The following is a 14,576-nucleotide window of genomic DNA, read 5'->3' as shown; positions in this document are numbered from 1 at the left end:
ATGCTCACTAAGCCCAGTGCTTAAAATTATTCATTTATGTACCATCTGAAAATGTTTGATGTAATGGCAGTATAGATTACGATGCTTTAATCTAAATGTTTAGATAATTAAAGAGGTACTATCTTCTGCTGAAAATTACTGTTGTCTTATGTCCCACGTAGGGAATTTGAACAAACTGAAAGAGCATCTCAGAAGATTAAAAAAGCCTATCAACACCTTCAGGCACACATGCCAAGCATCTGCATAGAATACACAGTGTACGAAGAGGGCACTATTACAAGCTTAAATGTTGGTGACAGTATAAATAGCACTTAGTATAGAAGGCAATGATACAAACATGTCTCTTTTCTAAAATAAATCAATAGAAAATGTATTCCATGAAGAGCTAGAAAACTAAATGTTGCTTGAACTTGGAATGAAGCTGCCTAGTGTTTAACATTATTTAAATGACTAGTTAGACTATGTTATACCAAACCATTTGGAGATGACCTCCCAAATCTATTGGCCAAAGAAATTTAGAAAACCAACCAGAAGACCACCAGACAGTAATCAGAAGCTTTTCCTCAGTGCCAGCAGTGAATCACCAAGTAACCCTAGAAACCTAAAACTCTCCTTCATTCTTTCAAGAAATCGTCATGCCTTAACTGTTGTTGAAGTTCCTTTTGTCTCTTTGGCTCCCAAACATAGTTGAATGGACTGGCACACAAACCACTACCTGCTTTTGGAACAGGTTTATCTTTATCTTTACAAGGGCATGTCCAACGTTGGACAAATGACAATATGAAATGTGCTAGGATGGAACTGTTTGTTACCCCATTCAACTTGTGAATACCAATAGGCGTAGGAAGCTGATTCAGTTCTAATGCTTTTCGGTACACAGCAGAAATGGAACCTGAATGTATCCTATGAGACTATCTTTTTTTTTAAATGTTATACTTTATGCTACATAATGACAACAAAATTACATGTTGCATACTGACAAAGAAGCCATTCTCACCACCATTACGCAAGAAGAGCACACAAATTGTCTGGCATCATGCACCACAAATATATTTTTATCTCTCTCTTTCTCTCAAAACCCCATTTCTCTTATATTTTAAACAAACTAAATATATCTATATAACTATGTTATACAATAAATTATTTATGTTTAGGTCCTTTTATATAACCATGGGAGAACATGGTTGATTAAGGATATGAGTTAGCATATTCAATCTAAATTTCTGAGCACAATAGGCAGTCCTGTTGGCAAAATATTTGTTCAGCTATTGAGGTGAGTTTTTCAGATCACTGCTTAACAATGGATAACCTTCCAACCTTATACTGTAGTATCGTGCTTTCCCAACAGTAAAAGTGTGCCATAACCATTTCCGTTTCTTATTAGTTTCCAAAAAAACCTGAGGTATCAGATAGATATAAAATATTTTTTGTAGAACTGATTTCAATTTTAAATGAAAAAGGTAGTTTTTCTTTAACACCCCTGAACTGGAATTCCAGATCTCTCTATGGCAGAGGTATCAAACTGGATTTCTTCGAGCATTGTAGTTCTCCTCTGTGGGCTGGCAGGGGGACGGGACAGGGGTGGTGGCAGGGCCCCCTGGATGCTCCTGCAGCACCCTGCTGGCTGAAAACAGGCTGCATGGCTAGTGGTGGGATTCAAAAAATTTTTACTACCGGTTCTGTGAGTGTGGCTTGGTGGGCCTATCAGGAGAAGGATAATGTAAAATCTCCATTCCCTTCCCACCCAACTAACCTGCTTTCCAGCTCTGTTCTCCTATGCAGGGCAACAAAAGAAGACCCAGCCTATCAGCTGGAACTCAGGAGACAAAGAAGAAATGGAGGGGCGGGGCCAGAGGTGGTATTTGCCGGTTCTCCGAACTACTCAAAATTTCTGCTACCGGTTCTCCAGAACTGGACAGAACCGGAATACCACCTCTGTGTGTGGCCCTTTTCGGGCTGTTTTTTTGGCCCATTTTTGGCCCATTTTTCAGCCATTTTCTGACCTGTTTGGGGGCCTGATTTTCGGCTTATTTTCAGCCTGTTTTGAACCTGTTTTTCGGCCTGTTTTGGGCCCGTTTTTCAGCCCGCTTTCAGCAGGCAGAGTATTGCAGGAGGCTGTGGAGGTGAAAACAAGGCATGTGGGGCCCCGCAAGCAGCCCGTTTAAGCCACCAGAGGCACCGCCGGCCAGTCCCTTGATATTTCCAGGATCTGGCCCGGGGTCTTGAGTTTGATACCCCTGCTCTATGGTCTTGAACAACTTTACTACTTACTTGCTTTTAATAAACATGTACGAGCAGGTAAAAGTGCAATATTTCATAAATAATTAGTTGTCTTCTAGTGTTAGAAGGGGTTATAAAATAATAAATGCCGTTTAAGTACCGCAGTTGCACAGTGGTTAGAATGCAGGCTACTTCTGCTAACTGCCGGTTTCCTGCAATCTGGCAATTCAAATCTCATCAGGCTCAAGGTTGACTCAGCCTTCTATCCTTCCGAGGTCGGTAAAATGAGGACCCAGATTGTTGGGGGAAATATGCTGATTCTGTAAACTGCTTAGAGAGGGCTGTAAAGCTCTGTGAAGCGGTATATAAGTCTAAGTGCTATTGCTATCACTTTTCATAACAATCTATAAAGAATTTTTTTTTTGTTACTGCTGAACACGATTCTGACCTTTGTAGGGATTGGCACATCCCATTATCTCAGTATCTTTTTCCAAGTCCTACATTGCTACCATACAAATTCCTTGTCTATGGCACACTTTCAGCTGTCAAGAATAGTGCCATCAGCATAGTGCAGGTTACAGGTATTCCTTGTTTAGCAACCACGATCAGGACCAGCAACTCAGTTATTAAGCAAAGCAGTTGCTAAATGAAATTGCGGCTGGGCTTACAATCTTATTTCAGTTTTCCTTTGCTTTACAGTCTGCAAAGGTCGTAAATGTAAGGACTGGTTGCCAAGTTACTTTTTCATTATCGTCATAGCCACACATGGTCACTAAGGACTGCCCATATTAATATTTCTTCCTCCAATTTTAAAATTGTGCCATCGTCCTCCACTCTAGCCTCTCTCAATATGTATACAAGGATGAGTAAATAGGGAGAGAATAAACAGCCTTGTTTCTCACCTTTGTTCCCCAGGAGCCAGTTTCTAATAATGTCTCTTGCTTCTCTGTCTTTTCTAAAACCAAGCTGAATATCTGGCATCCTTTTTGCTTTAATCTGCATTCAGTAATCTTTATCATTATTTTGCCAGCACATGAAATTAAAAATATTCCTATTAGTTTGCACATTTAAGTCTCCATTCTTTGGTAATGCTATATGGACTGACGTATCCACTAAGTTGTTCTCTACCTTTGTAAGCATAATTTAATTAAAATCTTTGCTGATTCTTCCTCTCGTTTCCCACATTTCTATAAGTACCATGTTTCTCACAAAATAAGGCCGGGCCCTATTTTTTTTTTTTTTTGAGCCCTGAACAAACGGCTAGGATGTCTTTTGGGGGGTGAATTAATTTCTTCCCCCCACCACGCCATCTCCAACAGCATCTGAGTCGCTCCCGCTTTCCCCCCGTCCCCGTAACAACAGGAAAAAAAAGATTTTGAGGTACCCGGGAGCGCCGCGCGCTGCACAGCAGCAGCGGCGGGAACCGTGGAAGTTATGGAGGCGGCTCCCCCACCCAAGAAGCGGCTGGAATGCTTCCACGGTTCCCGCCACTGCTGCCACTGTTATTGGAGACGGCGCTGGCAAGAGAGGGACAGCTGCAGCTCGGCCTGGGCGCTTGGAATGCAGGAACGGGCTGCGCACTGGGACTTTTGCAAACTTGCAGAGCCCGAGCCTGGAGCACCAAGGGTAGCAGAAGCAGAGACGCTCCCTCGGCTCTTCTCACGCCCACCCACCCGCTCAGGATTAAACCAAAACGCAGCATGTGGCGCTCCCAGGTACCTCAAAATCTTTTTTTTCCTGTTGTTACGGGGACGGGGGGAAACCGGGAGTGACTCAGACGCTGTTGTTGCAGATGGCGCTGGCGAGAGCGGCGCCAGCACCGGTGGGAACCGTGGAAGCTACGGATGCCTGAGAAGCAGCTGAAACACTGCCGGACATCCACGCCGACGCCGCCTGCCTGCTAACCTGGGTAAGGGAGCCCTCGTGCTCCACCATGATTGGCTGTTAGGAGCAGCTGATGGTGAGGCGTAGCTGCCCGCAGGGCACTCCTAATGGCAAGTTCCCCCCCTGCCTCCCCCCCCCCCCCAATTTTGCATGTTTTAAACTAGGCCTAAATTTGGGGGGAAGGGCGTAATTTCATTTTATGCCTAGAAAACATGCTGGGTATTCCTATGGGGAGGGGGGGCATATTGTTGGAGAAACACGGTATTACATCAATTTCTGTCACTTTACGACTTGGTAATGACCAGAGTGCTTGAATTAAAGGCTTATTTTTGTTTTGTTGTCTAGTATTATAATTCTGTTGCTTCTGGTTGTTTGTCAACCGAGAAACATTATTTCACAAGGTCTATCAATATCTGTTTTCCTAACTTTCTGTACACTTATACTTATGTCACTAGTGATGATATTCTACCAACTTGTTTCATGTTGGCTACTTTTCCTTCAATTTTCCAAACATCAGGATCTTGTCCAATAACTACTGACTTCTTATTGCAGTATATATCTAAGATATTTAAGGCTTACATTGTTAACTTCAAGAGTAGAATCTAATGTTTTGTTAAGAGTTACAGAATCATAAACGAAAATGTATATATCACCTATCGAATATCATCACCTCCTATTCCTGATAGCTGAGTCACCACATAGTCAGCCACATAGTTCCTAGTACTGCCTTAGCTTAAGCACCTTCTCTAAATGTCACCTTGACCTTAGATAAGTTTACCTCACCATTACTTCACCCTTATATATTCTCTGCTTTAGTTAAATTCTTGCTTTGTTTAACATACAGCTATATGTCATTAGAATCTACTCTTTAAAAAATTAGATCATTTATATGTTTCCTTTGCCAAACCAGAAAGGGGCCCATCCTTGCTAAAAGAGAGAATGCTGAATATTGGGTTAGGGAAGGAGAAGCTAAAGAAACAATCTAGATAATCATATTTACTGATGAATGATGGAGGAGAAAGAGGAACTGTCGCATTTTAGGCCTCTTCCTGAGAATGACAAGCTACCCAGATGCTTAGAACACAGTGAAACATCTCACTGGCATAGCAGAATGAGTGCAATGAGAGGGAGATTTTCTACTTTATTCTAAACTCAGAAATGCTACACCTACAGGGCCAATTTGTTTTTAAAAATGTGATTGATTTTATATGAGACCAAACTGATGTAAAAACAAGTTAGCCCAGTATCCTGACCCTATCACAAGAGATGCCAATGATTATCAGAATGAAGGAGGGAATCTAATAAAACCTGTCCAAAGATTAAAAGGATTTTAACTGTTTCCCAACAGAACAGAAACCACAAACCGTCTCAGCATCAGTTTTACAGGATATCTAAAAGATTTGTTACGAAGGACCTGATGTTTATGGAGCAAAGTTCTGGTTTAAAATTCACATGCCTGAGGAGCAATTAGTCTTCTCCACTAAGATATGCATTTCTTATAGTCCTTTGCAAATAGGATGAAGGGCAAGGTAATTGGCTATCATTTTTAAACCCATGCTGAGGAAAGGAAAATGTCCAGAGGGTAGGCAGGCCCTTGGCAGGCATCTTGTTTTTAACATCCTCTTTGAGTATCAGGGGTATTATTATTGTTGCTTTAAAACAGCTAATTGCAAGTTTCCATCAAAATATGCCTTGCAAGTTTCCATCAAGATAATTGTCTTTTACTTCAAGGTAACTTATTGTTTCTAATGTATTCAGGCTTCCATTACTCATACCATTGATGTTCTTGCAGCTATTACTATCTCAGCCACAGCAATTTGTACTTTCCTTTGGTGCATATTTTCGGAAATTTGGCTTTCATTGCTCTGACATGTCTATGAGCCAGAACTAAAAGTTTCAAGACAGTGTAGCAGTTATAGCAGCTACTTCTTCTTCTCTCTTTCCGATACCACTGCTATACAGGTAGTCCTCAGCTTCCAACCAAAATGGAGCCCAAAATTTCTGTTGCTAAGCAAGACAAGTGTGTTTTGCCCCTTTTATTTACTTTTCTTGCCACAGTTGTTAAGTGAATCACTGCAGTTGTTAAGTTAGTAATATAGTACAGTTGTTAAGTGAATCTGGCTTCCACATTGTCAGAAAGTTACAAAAGGTGATCACATGACCAGGGATATAGCAATTGTCATAAACACATGCCAGATGCTAAGTGTCTGAATTCTGATCCCAAGACCCAGGAGATGCTGCAATGGTTGTAAGTGTGAAAAATGGTGATAAGTCATTTTTCAGTGCCGTTGCAACTTTGAATGGGCACTAAACAAATGGTTGTAAATTGTCATGCTGCATTGTTTGCAAGTCTCCCTTCCCCAAATCACCAGCAAACAAAAATGTCAGTCCCAATAATATCACACTGTATCTTGAATCATGCTATCTATTAAATAGGAAGAAAGACAGAAAATTATTTAAAATAACACTATGTTCACAATAATTTTGTTTCAATGGAACTCTGTATTTTATCTATCCCTCAGGTAAAAGAGAAGGTAGACTACGTAAGATCTACCATCTCTTAATCCTAACATGGGAATTAACATTATTTATCTAATTCAAAACATGCCTAATATCCGATTAAACATTTTAAAATATAGCAAAATCTGCAAGCACAGATATTCCAGACATTTAAGGTTTTCCTTCAATTCCTTTTATATATTTCATTCATTCATTCATTATTTAGACTATTTTTTTTAATCTGCTATGCTCATTGTCTTCAGTTTTTTAATGATCTATTTTCAATATCTTTCATATCATGCCATGTTTACCTTAGAGATCTAATAGTCTGAGGACAATATTCATCCTATTATAGATGGTATCAGATACATTTATTTCCCATCATCCATTTCAGAAATGTCTGCCTAAATCAACATTTCATGTGGCCAGCTTCCAGGTGTGGAAATGAAGACAGACCAGGTACTTGGCTTGCCAGGAGCCAGCTGCCATATAGTTCCTAGATGGCAATTCAGAAAATCTGGAATAAGCATTACATGTGCAAGATTATATGTGCAGGATTACCAACAAGGAACTGTAGTTTGGTGCACAATAATGGTGATATTGAAAATCAAGAGATAATTGGTCTAAAGGAACTCTTCAGCTATTTGTTTGTTTGCATTCCACCTTTATTATTTTTACAAATAACTCAAGATGGCAAACGTATTCCAATATTCCTTGTCCTGAGGAGGGAGTTGAACTCATCGTCTCCCATTTTCTAGCCTGCCCGCTAGATCAAAGTAGAGTAATGGTAAGGAAAGGAAAACAAGTAAAACTGCCACAATGAGCTTTTAAATCTTTAAAATTATGAGAAATAACAATTTCATGTAAAGCTGCGCAAAGATTCTTCTGAACAGTGGAAATAAAATTGTCACTGTTCAGAGTTGCTGCTTCCCCACAGCTTTAAGGATTCAGCATAAAAAAGCTTGGCTCTTGGTCACCTGTTTTGAGGCATAGACACTGCTAGTGATACATCTTCAGTTTTTATTTGAGAAAGGCACTGATTCTTGGCTGCCATGTTTTGAGGAAACAATGAGCTACAAACATGAAGGTATACCTTAATCAAATAATTAGCTATGATTTTTAGAATACCTCTTAAAGAATTGTTTCAATTACATTTTGATAACATATTAGGAGGGAAATGAAGTACTCATTACCTTCCCAAGTATCTGTTTCTCTCAGCTAATGTGTCAATTAGCAGGAGGAAAAACTTAACCTAATGTGTTTTATGTCTAGGACAGACAGTGCATGATTGATTAGCTAAGGGCACTGTGTGGAAATGCACCTCTGAAAGACAAGTTACACTCTTAAGCAATTGCAATTGAAGAAAATGTTGCAGTTCTGGTTAGCCGAGTGCACTGTAGCCTGACTAGAAATCTGGGTCTGATGTTTATGGTACGCAGAACATTTTATCTAATCCTCTATTTTGCAAAGTTAATAGGTGTCCTACAAAAATGTTGAAATAAAAAAAATCACTTTAAGAAAAAAGTTGACCTTCAGAATTCCAACCTAATGCCTATGTAAATCCCTTATCGATACTATTCCTACCTTGTAGTCTTAAATACATGGGAGATTTCCCTTTGTTAGTCATGTTTTGGCTTTTGATGTACAGTGTTACTCATCCACCTTAATCCAATGCTTCCCAGAACAAATTCAAATGTCATAACTATAGAAAAGTACTCTATGAGAACTAAGCATTTCATGCATGAAAGATGCTAAGCTGATGAATGTTTTGAAACACTCTTGGCTAGTGGTATATGGAATGCTAATTAGAAGACGACCTTCAAGGTCCCTTCCAATTCTTGTTATTCAAGGCTGATTTCCTCTTAACCAGAGTTAAATTAGGTGATCAAAGTTAACGACTTTCTTATTTCCTCTTCCCAGTACAGTGGAACCTTGTTGGGTCATGACCGTAATCCATTCCAGGACTTTGGTTGCAACCTGATTTGGTTGTGACCAGAAGCCAGACTGACCGCGCATGCGTGGACAAAAAAAAAAAATTGGTGCGGAAGGGGAAATTCCCATGGCAGGGAAAATCGCCGCAGCTATATTTGATTGCCACCCAAGGAAATGTTTACGACCAGAGTGAAACATTTAGGGGACTTTTTGGTTTGCATCCCGACTTGGTCATGGTCAGAAGACTTCGTGATCCAAGGTTCCACTGTACTGTACTTACATTTATTGACAAAGTGATGTGTAAGCAAGTAAGAATTGTATAGAGATGGAAACAATCCCATGAACAGGAAAAATACTAGTTCCTATATGAACTAAATGAAAATATCCCCAAAGACAGTTAGACAGTTGAGGCCAGTTATCTAGTTCACTAAAAAACAGACTATATGTCCACACTCTGCAAAAGGAAGAAACAGTGAGTTAAATTATTTAACTCTAAACAATTTCAGCTTTTCCAACAGTCCTACTTCCGTTTATCCTATACCAAACACATCCCAATTTCTACTTCGTTTTGCTCCTCCATATTTCTACAGATGCCTAATGGAATTTATATTCTCCATTCTGTTCAATTCAAAACATGATTCAAACATTCCCACTGTGCCAACTTATTCTAGTGACAGCAAATTTTATATCCATGAAACATTACAGAGTAAGTTCAGTTTGAAGCTTCAAACAAATCGTTTAGTATCTAAAATCTAGCCACCATATTGGAAGCAAAACCATTAATATGCTCCTTTCCTTCCTTACATATAAATATGTAAATTGGGTTCCTTTAAAGATGCTTTTCAGATAGTATTTGCATTTTTAAAAAGAATAAGTCAAATAATCTTTTTTTGACCAGTTTTTGATGGTAAGAAGAAACTGCTGGTCCAATAAAAAATAAATCATGGACCCAAAATGTATTAGTTTAAGTGAAGAACTACATACCTAAAAAATCCTTTACATCCTTCACAAGTCATAGCGTTAAAATGAAAGCCGGTAGCTTTGTCTCCACAAACACCACAGATCCGGGGAATGTTCCTGTCAAAGTCGGTGGCTTTATCCGTAAAGGTTGGACACGGCGCCATCGGCTCCATTTCTATGATAGAGAAAATGTAAAAGTTACCAACTTCATCATAGTAATTTCTGAGTAAAAATACTCAAAGGAAATTCACTCTGAGTAATATAGTGAGAGTACATATAGGATATATAAAAGCCAGCAACAAGTTCCCTGATCCCATTATCAGCCTGGTTATGAATATTTCCCCAAGCATAGTAACATGTTTCATTGACAAATACATTCTCGACTTTCAGAGTGCTAAAAACAGATCCTTCCAACAAGTTATATTTTGTCTGCTCATCTTTATATAAATGGCTGAATTACAGGAAGTAAATATTTGCAGAACCAGGGTATTTCTACGTACCTTTTCAAGAGAAAACATCATGGTATAGTTCTACTATTTGTACCAAATTTGGGAGAAGGGGGTGTTTCAAACCAAAAAAGAGTGAAAATAATTTCTTTTTCATAGTGTGAGAGTTCACATTAAAAAGGAAACAAAATTGCAAGGAAAGGGAGTTGTTTTCTAGTTCTCACTTTACAGGGAGGAGAACTACATCCCGGACATAAACTGTTTCAACTCCTTCCCTCAAAACGACGCTATAGAGCACTGCACACCAGAACAACTAGACACAAGGATAGTTTTCCCCTGAACGCATCACTCTGCTAAACAAATAATTCCCTCAACACTGTCCAACTATTTACAACTACTATTGCTATTAATCTTGTCATCACTCTTTATCACCCGTCCCTTCCCACTTCTGATTGTAGGACTGTAACTTTGTCGCTTGTATCCTTACGATTTATATTGACTGTTTCCTAGTATGATTTGATTGCTTATTTGAACCCTATGATTATTATTAAGTGTTGTACTTTATGATTCTTGATTCTTAATGAATGTACCTTTTCTTTATGTATACTGAGAGTATTTACACCAAGCGAAATTCCTTGTGTGTCCAATCACACATATGTCCAATAAAAGAATTCTATTCTATTCTATTCTATTCTGTTCTATTCTATTCTATTCTATTCTACATATATGCTTCTCTTATTTATCTTAATACCAAACATTGTATGAGAGAAACAAGTAACCCAACAGTTTATTCCTTCAAATGAGTCTATAGGGTCTCCTGTTCAAGCAGGAGGTTGGGCTAGAAGACATCCACAGTCCCTTCCAACTCTGTTATTCTAATCTATGCTATGTTTTTATATGCTCTCATTAGAAGTATAATATTCTCAATGAATGGTAAAAATGGAGAGCCAAGAATTCAGGTTAGTTACAAAAAATCTCCAATGGTCTGCTTCTACAACATGTACATGTTCTGCAACATGTACATGTGTATGGATGATCTCAGCTTAAAAAATATCTGTAAATGAAGCAACTGCCTTCAAATAACAAGTATTAGGGGCAGGCCCACATATTAATATCTTGCAATTCTCTATGTTGAGCGCAGATGAAATTCCCTGCGTCCATACTTATTTATTTTTGCAGCGTATGCCTTCATACATTATTGTCTCTTAATTCTGGTATCGGGGGTCATGGGTAGAAAAGATGTTTTTCAAAGAGCCTGTGCAACCTATTTAATGTATTTGGATCTAAATGGCCTGCATTCCTTGTTTTAGAACATGATGGGAAGAGATTTTTTTAAAAGAAAGGATTTGCCCTTTTACCTGTATTTTGGGCCAAAGAGAAAAAGAATTTTGTTTTACTTTCCATTTTCCTCAAAGTTATATAAAATGGTTTGGGGAAATGGCACTCTCTATTCTCATTCTTTTCCTGCTAGCCCTCTCTTACTTTCTCATTGCCACTTCAGGGAAGCTAACTTATTTGAAATAGATGCTTATTTAGTTTTGTTTAAAAATAAAAAGAGGTTGCTGTACAAATTTCTCTTTTTCATTTGTTGGAAACTTTAAGTGTGCAAACACTGACTGTCCAAACAGAAAGTATTCTCATTAGTGATTACTATTACAGGGGTGGGATTCAAATTTCTTAACAACCGGTTCTGTGGATGTGGCCTAATTTGTGGGCATGGCTTGGTGGTCATGTGACTGGCTGGGCCTGGCTTGTATGTAAATATTATAAATATTTATGCAAATATTGATTTTTTTATAAAAAAAGAGCAACTTTTATCCAAAAGCAGGCAAAGCAGGCAGGCTGATTGAATTGCTTACAGAATCACAGATTCATTCAGAAATCTATCTTTCTGCAATCAGCTACCTGAGTCTGTGACATAAAATTTGCTTGCAAGCAAACTCACAAATTGAACCCACAATATACTATGTATGTAAATATTGATTTTTTTATTAAAAAAGAGCAACTTTTACCCAAAATCTGGCAGAGCAGGCAGGCAATTGAGTTGCTCACAGAATCACAGATTCACTTAGAGATCTGTGTTTCTGTCATCTGCTACCTGAGTCTGTACTGAATAATAGAAGCTTCAGGCTCAGCTCTGCTTTTAGATTAGCTAGAAAGCAAGAAATCCCACGATTTCCTGCTTTCTAGCTAATCTAAATTTCCTGGCACAGCAGAACAGCTGATGGTCGGGAAAAAGAAAAATAGCAACTTAGCAGGCAAGTTTGATAGCGTGCATGCCAGGTAAGGAGTGAGGGGGTTGGGCGGGGTGGGGTGGGGCCAGCCAGTGGTGCGATTTGCCGGTTCTCAAGCAGGTAGAATCCCACCCCTGGTGAGAGTGTATTTTGCTCACGCATGTAGACCATTTCCTCAACTGTACCACCCAGACAGCTGACAAGTGCTGCATGCGTGTGCGCAGTGTTTGAAAATCCTCTTCTTTCCTGCCTTTTCAATCTTAGCTATGCCGCACAAAACAGCTGAGGTTAAAAAAGCAGAAAATAAGGGACAGCTAAGAGCTCAGGTGGGCGGCTGAGCCAAACAGAACAGCAGACACCGAACTACTCTTCAGAGCTACCAGTTCTATAGAACTGGACCGAACCAGTAGCATCCTACCCCTGTACTATTAACTGGATGTGTAAATTTGTACTAACCAGTTACGAGTTGTTATTCTTTGTGATTTTCCATTAAAATCTCATGTATACCAGAAATGACATCCAGACAAGGAATTAATGTATTCATGAATGAAAATCTCATAATGCTTTGCTCACAGAAAGATCGAGAAGGTGATCCTCTGAAAATTTGCTTTTACTACTGCCTACATTATTATATTCAGTTTGAAAATAGAACTGTCATTTGACACATTAGTTTATTAACTGGATAAAAATGATTTAAGAGAGTAAAAGGTAAAGGTTCCCCTTGCACATATGTGTTAGTTGTTTCAAGCTCTAAGAGGCGGTGCTTATCTCTATTACAAAGCCAAAAAGCCAACGCTGTCCAAAGACATCTCTGTGGTCATGTGGCCGGCATGACTAAATGCCTAAGGCGCATGGAACATTGTTACCTTCCCACCAAAGGGGTCCCTATTTTTCTAATTGCATTTTTACATGCTTTTGAACTGCTAGGTTGGCAGAAGCTGGGACAAGTAATGGGAGTTCACTCCATTACACGGTGCCAGGGACTCAAACTGCCAAACTGCCAACCTTTCTGATCAACAAGGTTGGCATCTTAGCCACTGAGCCACCGCATCCCCTTTAAGACAGTAATGTCACTATTTAAAATCTCTTATTTTACTAAATGAAAGATAAGCATTTAAGCTTAAATGTCATTTGATCTGGCTATAAAACACTTAGAAAGTTGAAGAGTCTGAAATATTTTCTCATGTACCAGAACAGCTCCCACCAATGTTCCCTTTCTGGAAAACATTATTATCAACTGAAGTATTAGTTTATAACTTAGGATGGAGAAGTTCACTTTCTTTCTTTAGTTATCAAATTTATATGGCCATCTTCACACAAGAAGTAACTCTGTGTGACATACAGGAAAAAAAAGTATAAAACAATAAACATGTTAAATATAATCGCATTAAGAAAATTAAATACAAACACACACATACATATAGACATAGAAACATCCACCCGCATGATTTGATCAGGAAGATCTCACAGGTCCCCTGAGACCTCCAAGCCTGATGACAAAGCCATATTCTGAGGAATTTCCTGGAAATAAGGAGGGATTGAGCTGGCCTCACTTTGGGGACAGAGAAATGTTCCATAAGGTGGGCACCATGGCAGAGAAGGCTGCTTCCTTGACCTCCAAAGTGTAGCTTCCTGAGATGAGACTTTTGCAAGATTTCAGTGAAGCCTGTGGTTTCTCATCCAGACCCTCACAGCTTTCAGAAACTGAAATAAGATGTCCACAGCATCACTTAATTCACCAGGGGTGGAGATGTATAATTGGGTATCATCAGCCTATTGATAATATCTCACCCTATGGCTATGGATGAGCTCACCCAGTGGCCTCATGTACATGTTGAATAGAGTGTTGCAGAGAGAGCACTGAAACCTGTGGCACCCCACGCAATAGGGGCCAGGGACAGAATGTCCCCCTCCCTCCAATCATCATTGACTGGAATGAACCTTGGAGAAAGGAGGTGAACTAGCACAAAACAGTGGTGCCCATCCCCAATCGCCTGAACTCATCTGGAAAGATACCATAGTTGATGGTATAGAAAGCTGCAGAGAAGTCAAGTCAGGCAAGAAGGGGTGCACCACCTCCATCCTGCTCTCATCAGAGATAATCTAAAAGCATGACCAGTGTTGTTTCTGACCACCCAGGTTCATTCAAGGTTCTTTGAAGCTGTTGTACAATCACCCTCTCAGCTACCTTCCCCAGAAGTGTCATAAGATGCTGTTAATATTTAATATTTTTAGTAACTCAGGCTTGATTGATTTTTTCTTAACATCAAAACTGTATCTATAGAGCAGTGAATTGAATAATATCTATGAAAAGAATATGCACAAAGAATGAGGGGACAGGTGGTTCAACATGTTTATAAAGAACTTGAACACAGCCATGGAAGATTATTAATCAAATTAA

General features: G+C 39.2%; 1 protein-coding gene across 3 annotated transcripts in view; it reads right to left on the bottom strand.

Annotated features, from left to right (window-relative positions):
- VDR (vitamin D receptor) overlaps positions 1–14,576 on the bottom strand; it is a 99,993-nt gene that overhangs the window by 45,910 nt on the left and 39,507 nt on the right. For all 3 annotated transcript variants that reach the window (XM_026714695.2, XM_087925322.1, XM_026714696.2), the window contains one exon: positions 9,520–9,670. In XM_026714695.2, the coding sequence (XP_026570480.1) occupies positions 9,520–9,670 (151 nt within the window). The remainder of the gene's footprint in view (positions 1–9,519; positions 9,671–14,576) is intronic.

The sequence above is a fragment of the Pseudonaja textilis genome, chromosome 2 (assembly GCF_049901715.1).
Source record: "Pseudonaja textilis isolate UNSWEBS1 chromosome 2, rPseTex1.2, whole genome shotgun sequence".
Taxonomy (NCBI): Eukaryota; Metazoa; Chordata; class Lepidosauria; order Squamata; family Elapidae; genus Pseudonaja; species Pseudonaja textilis.
The sequence above is the reverse complement of the archived record's forward strand: the minus strand, read 5'-3'. Positions and strand labels throughout refer to the sequence as shown.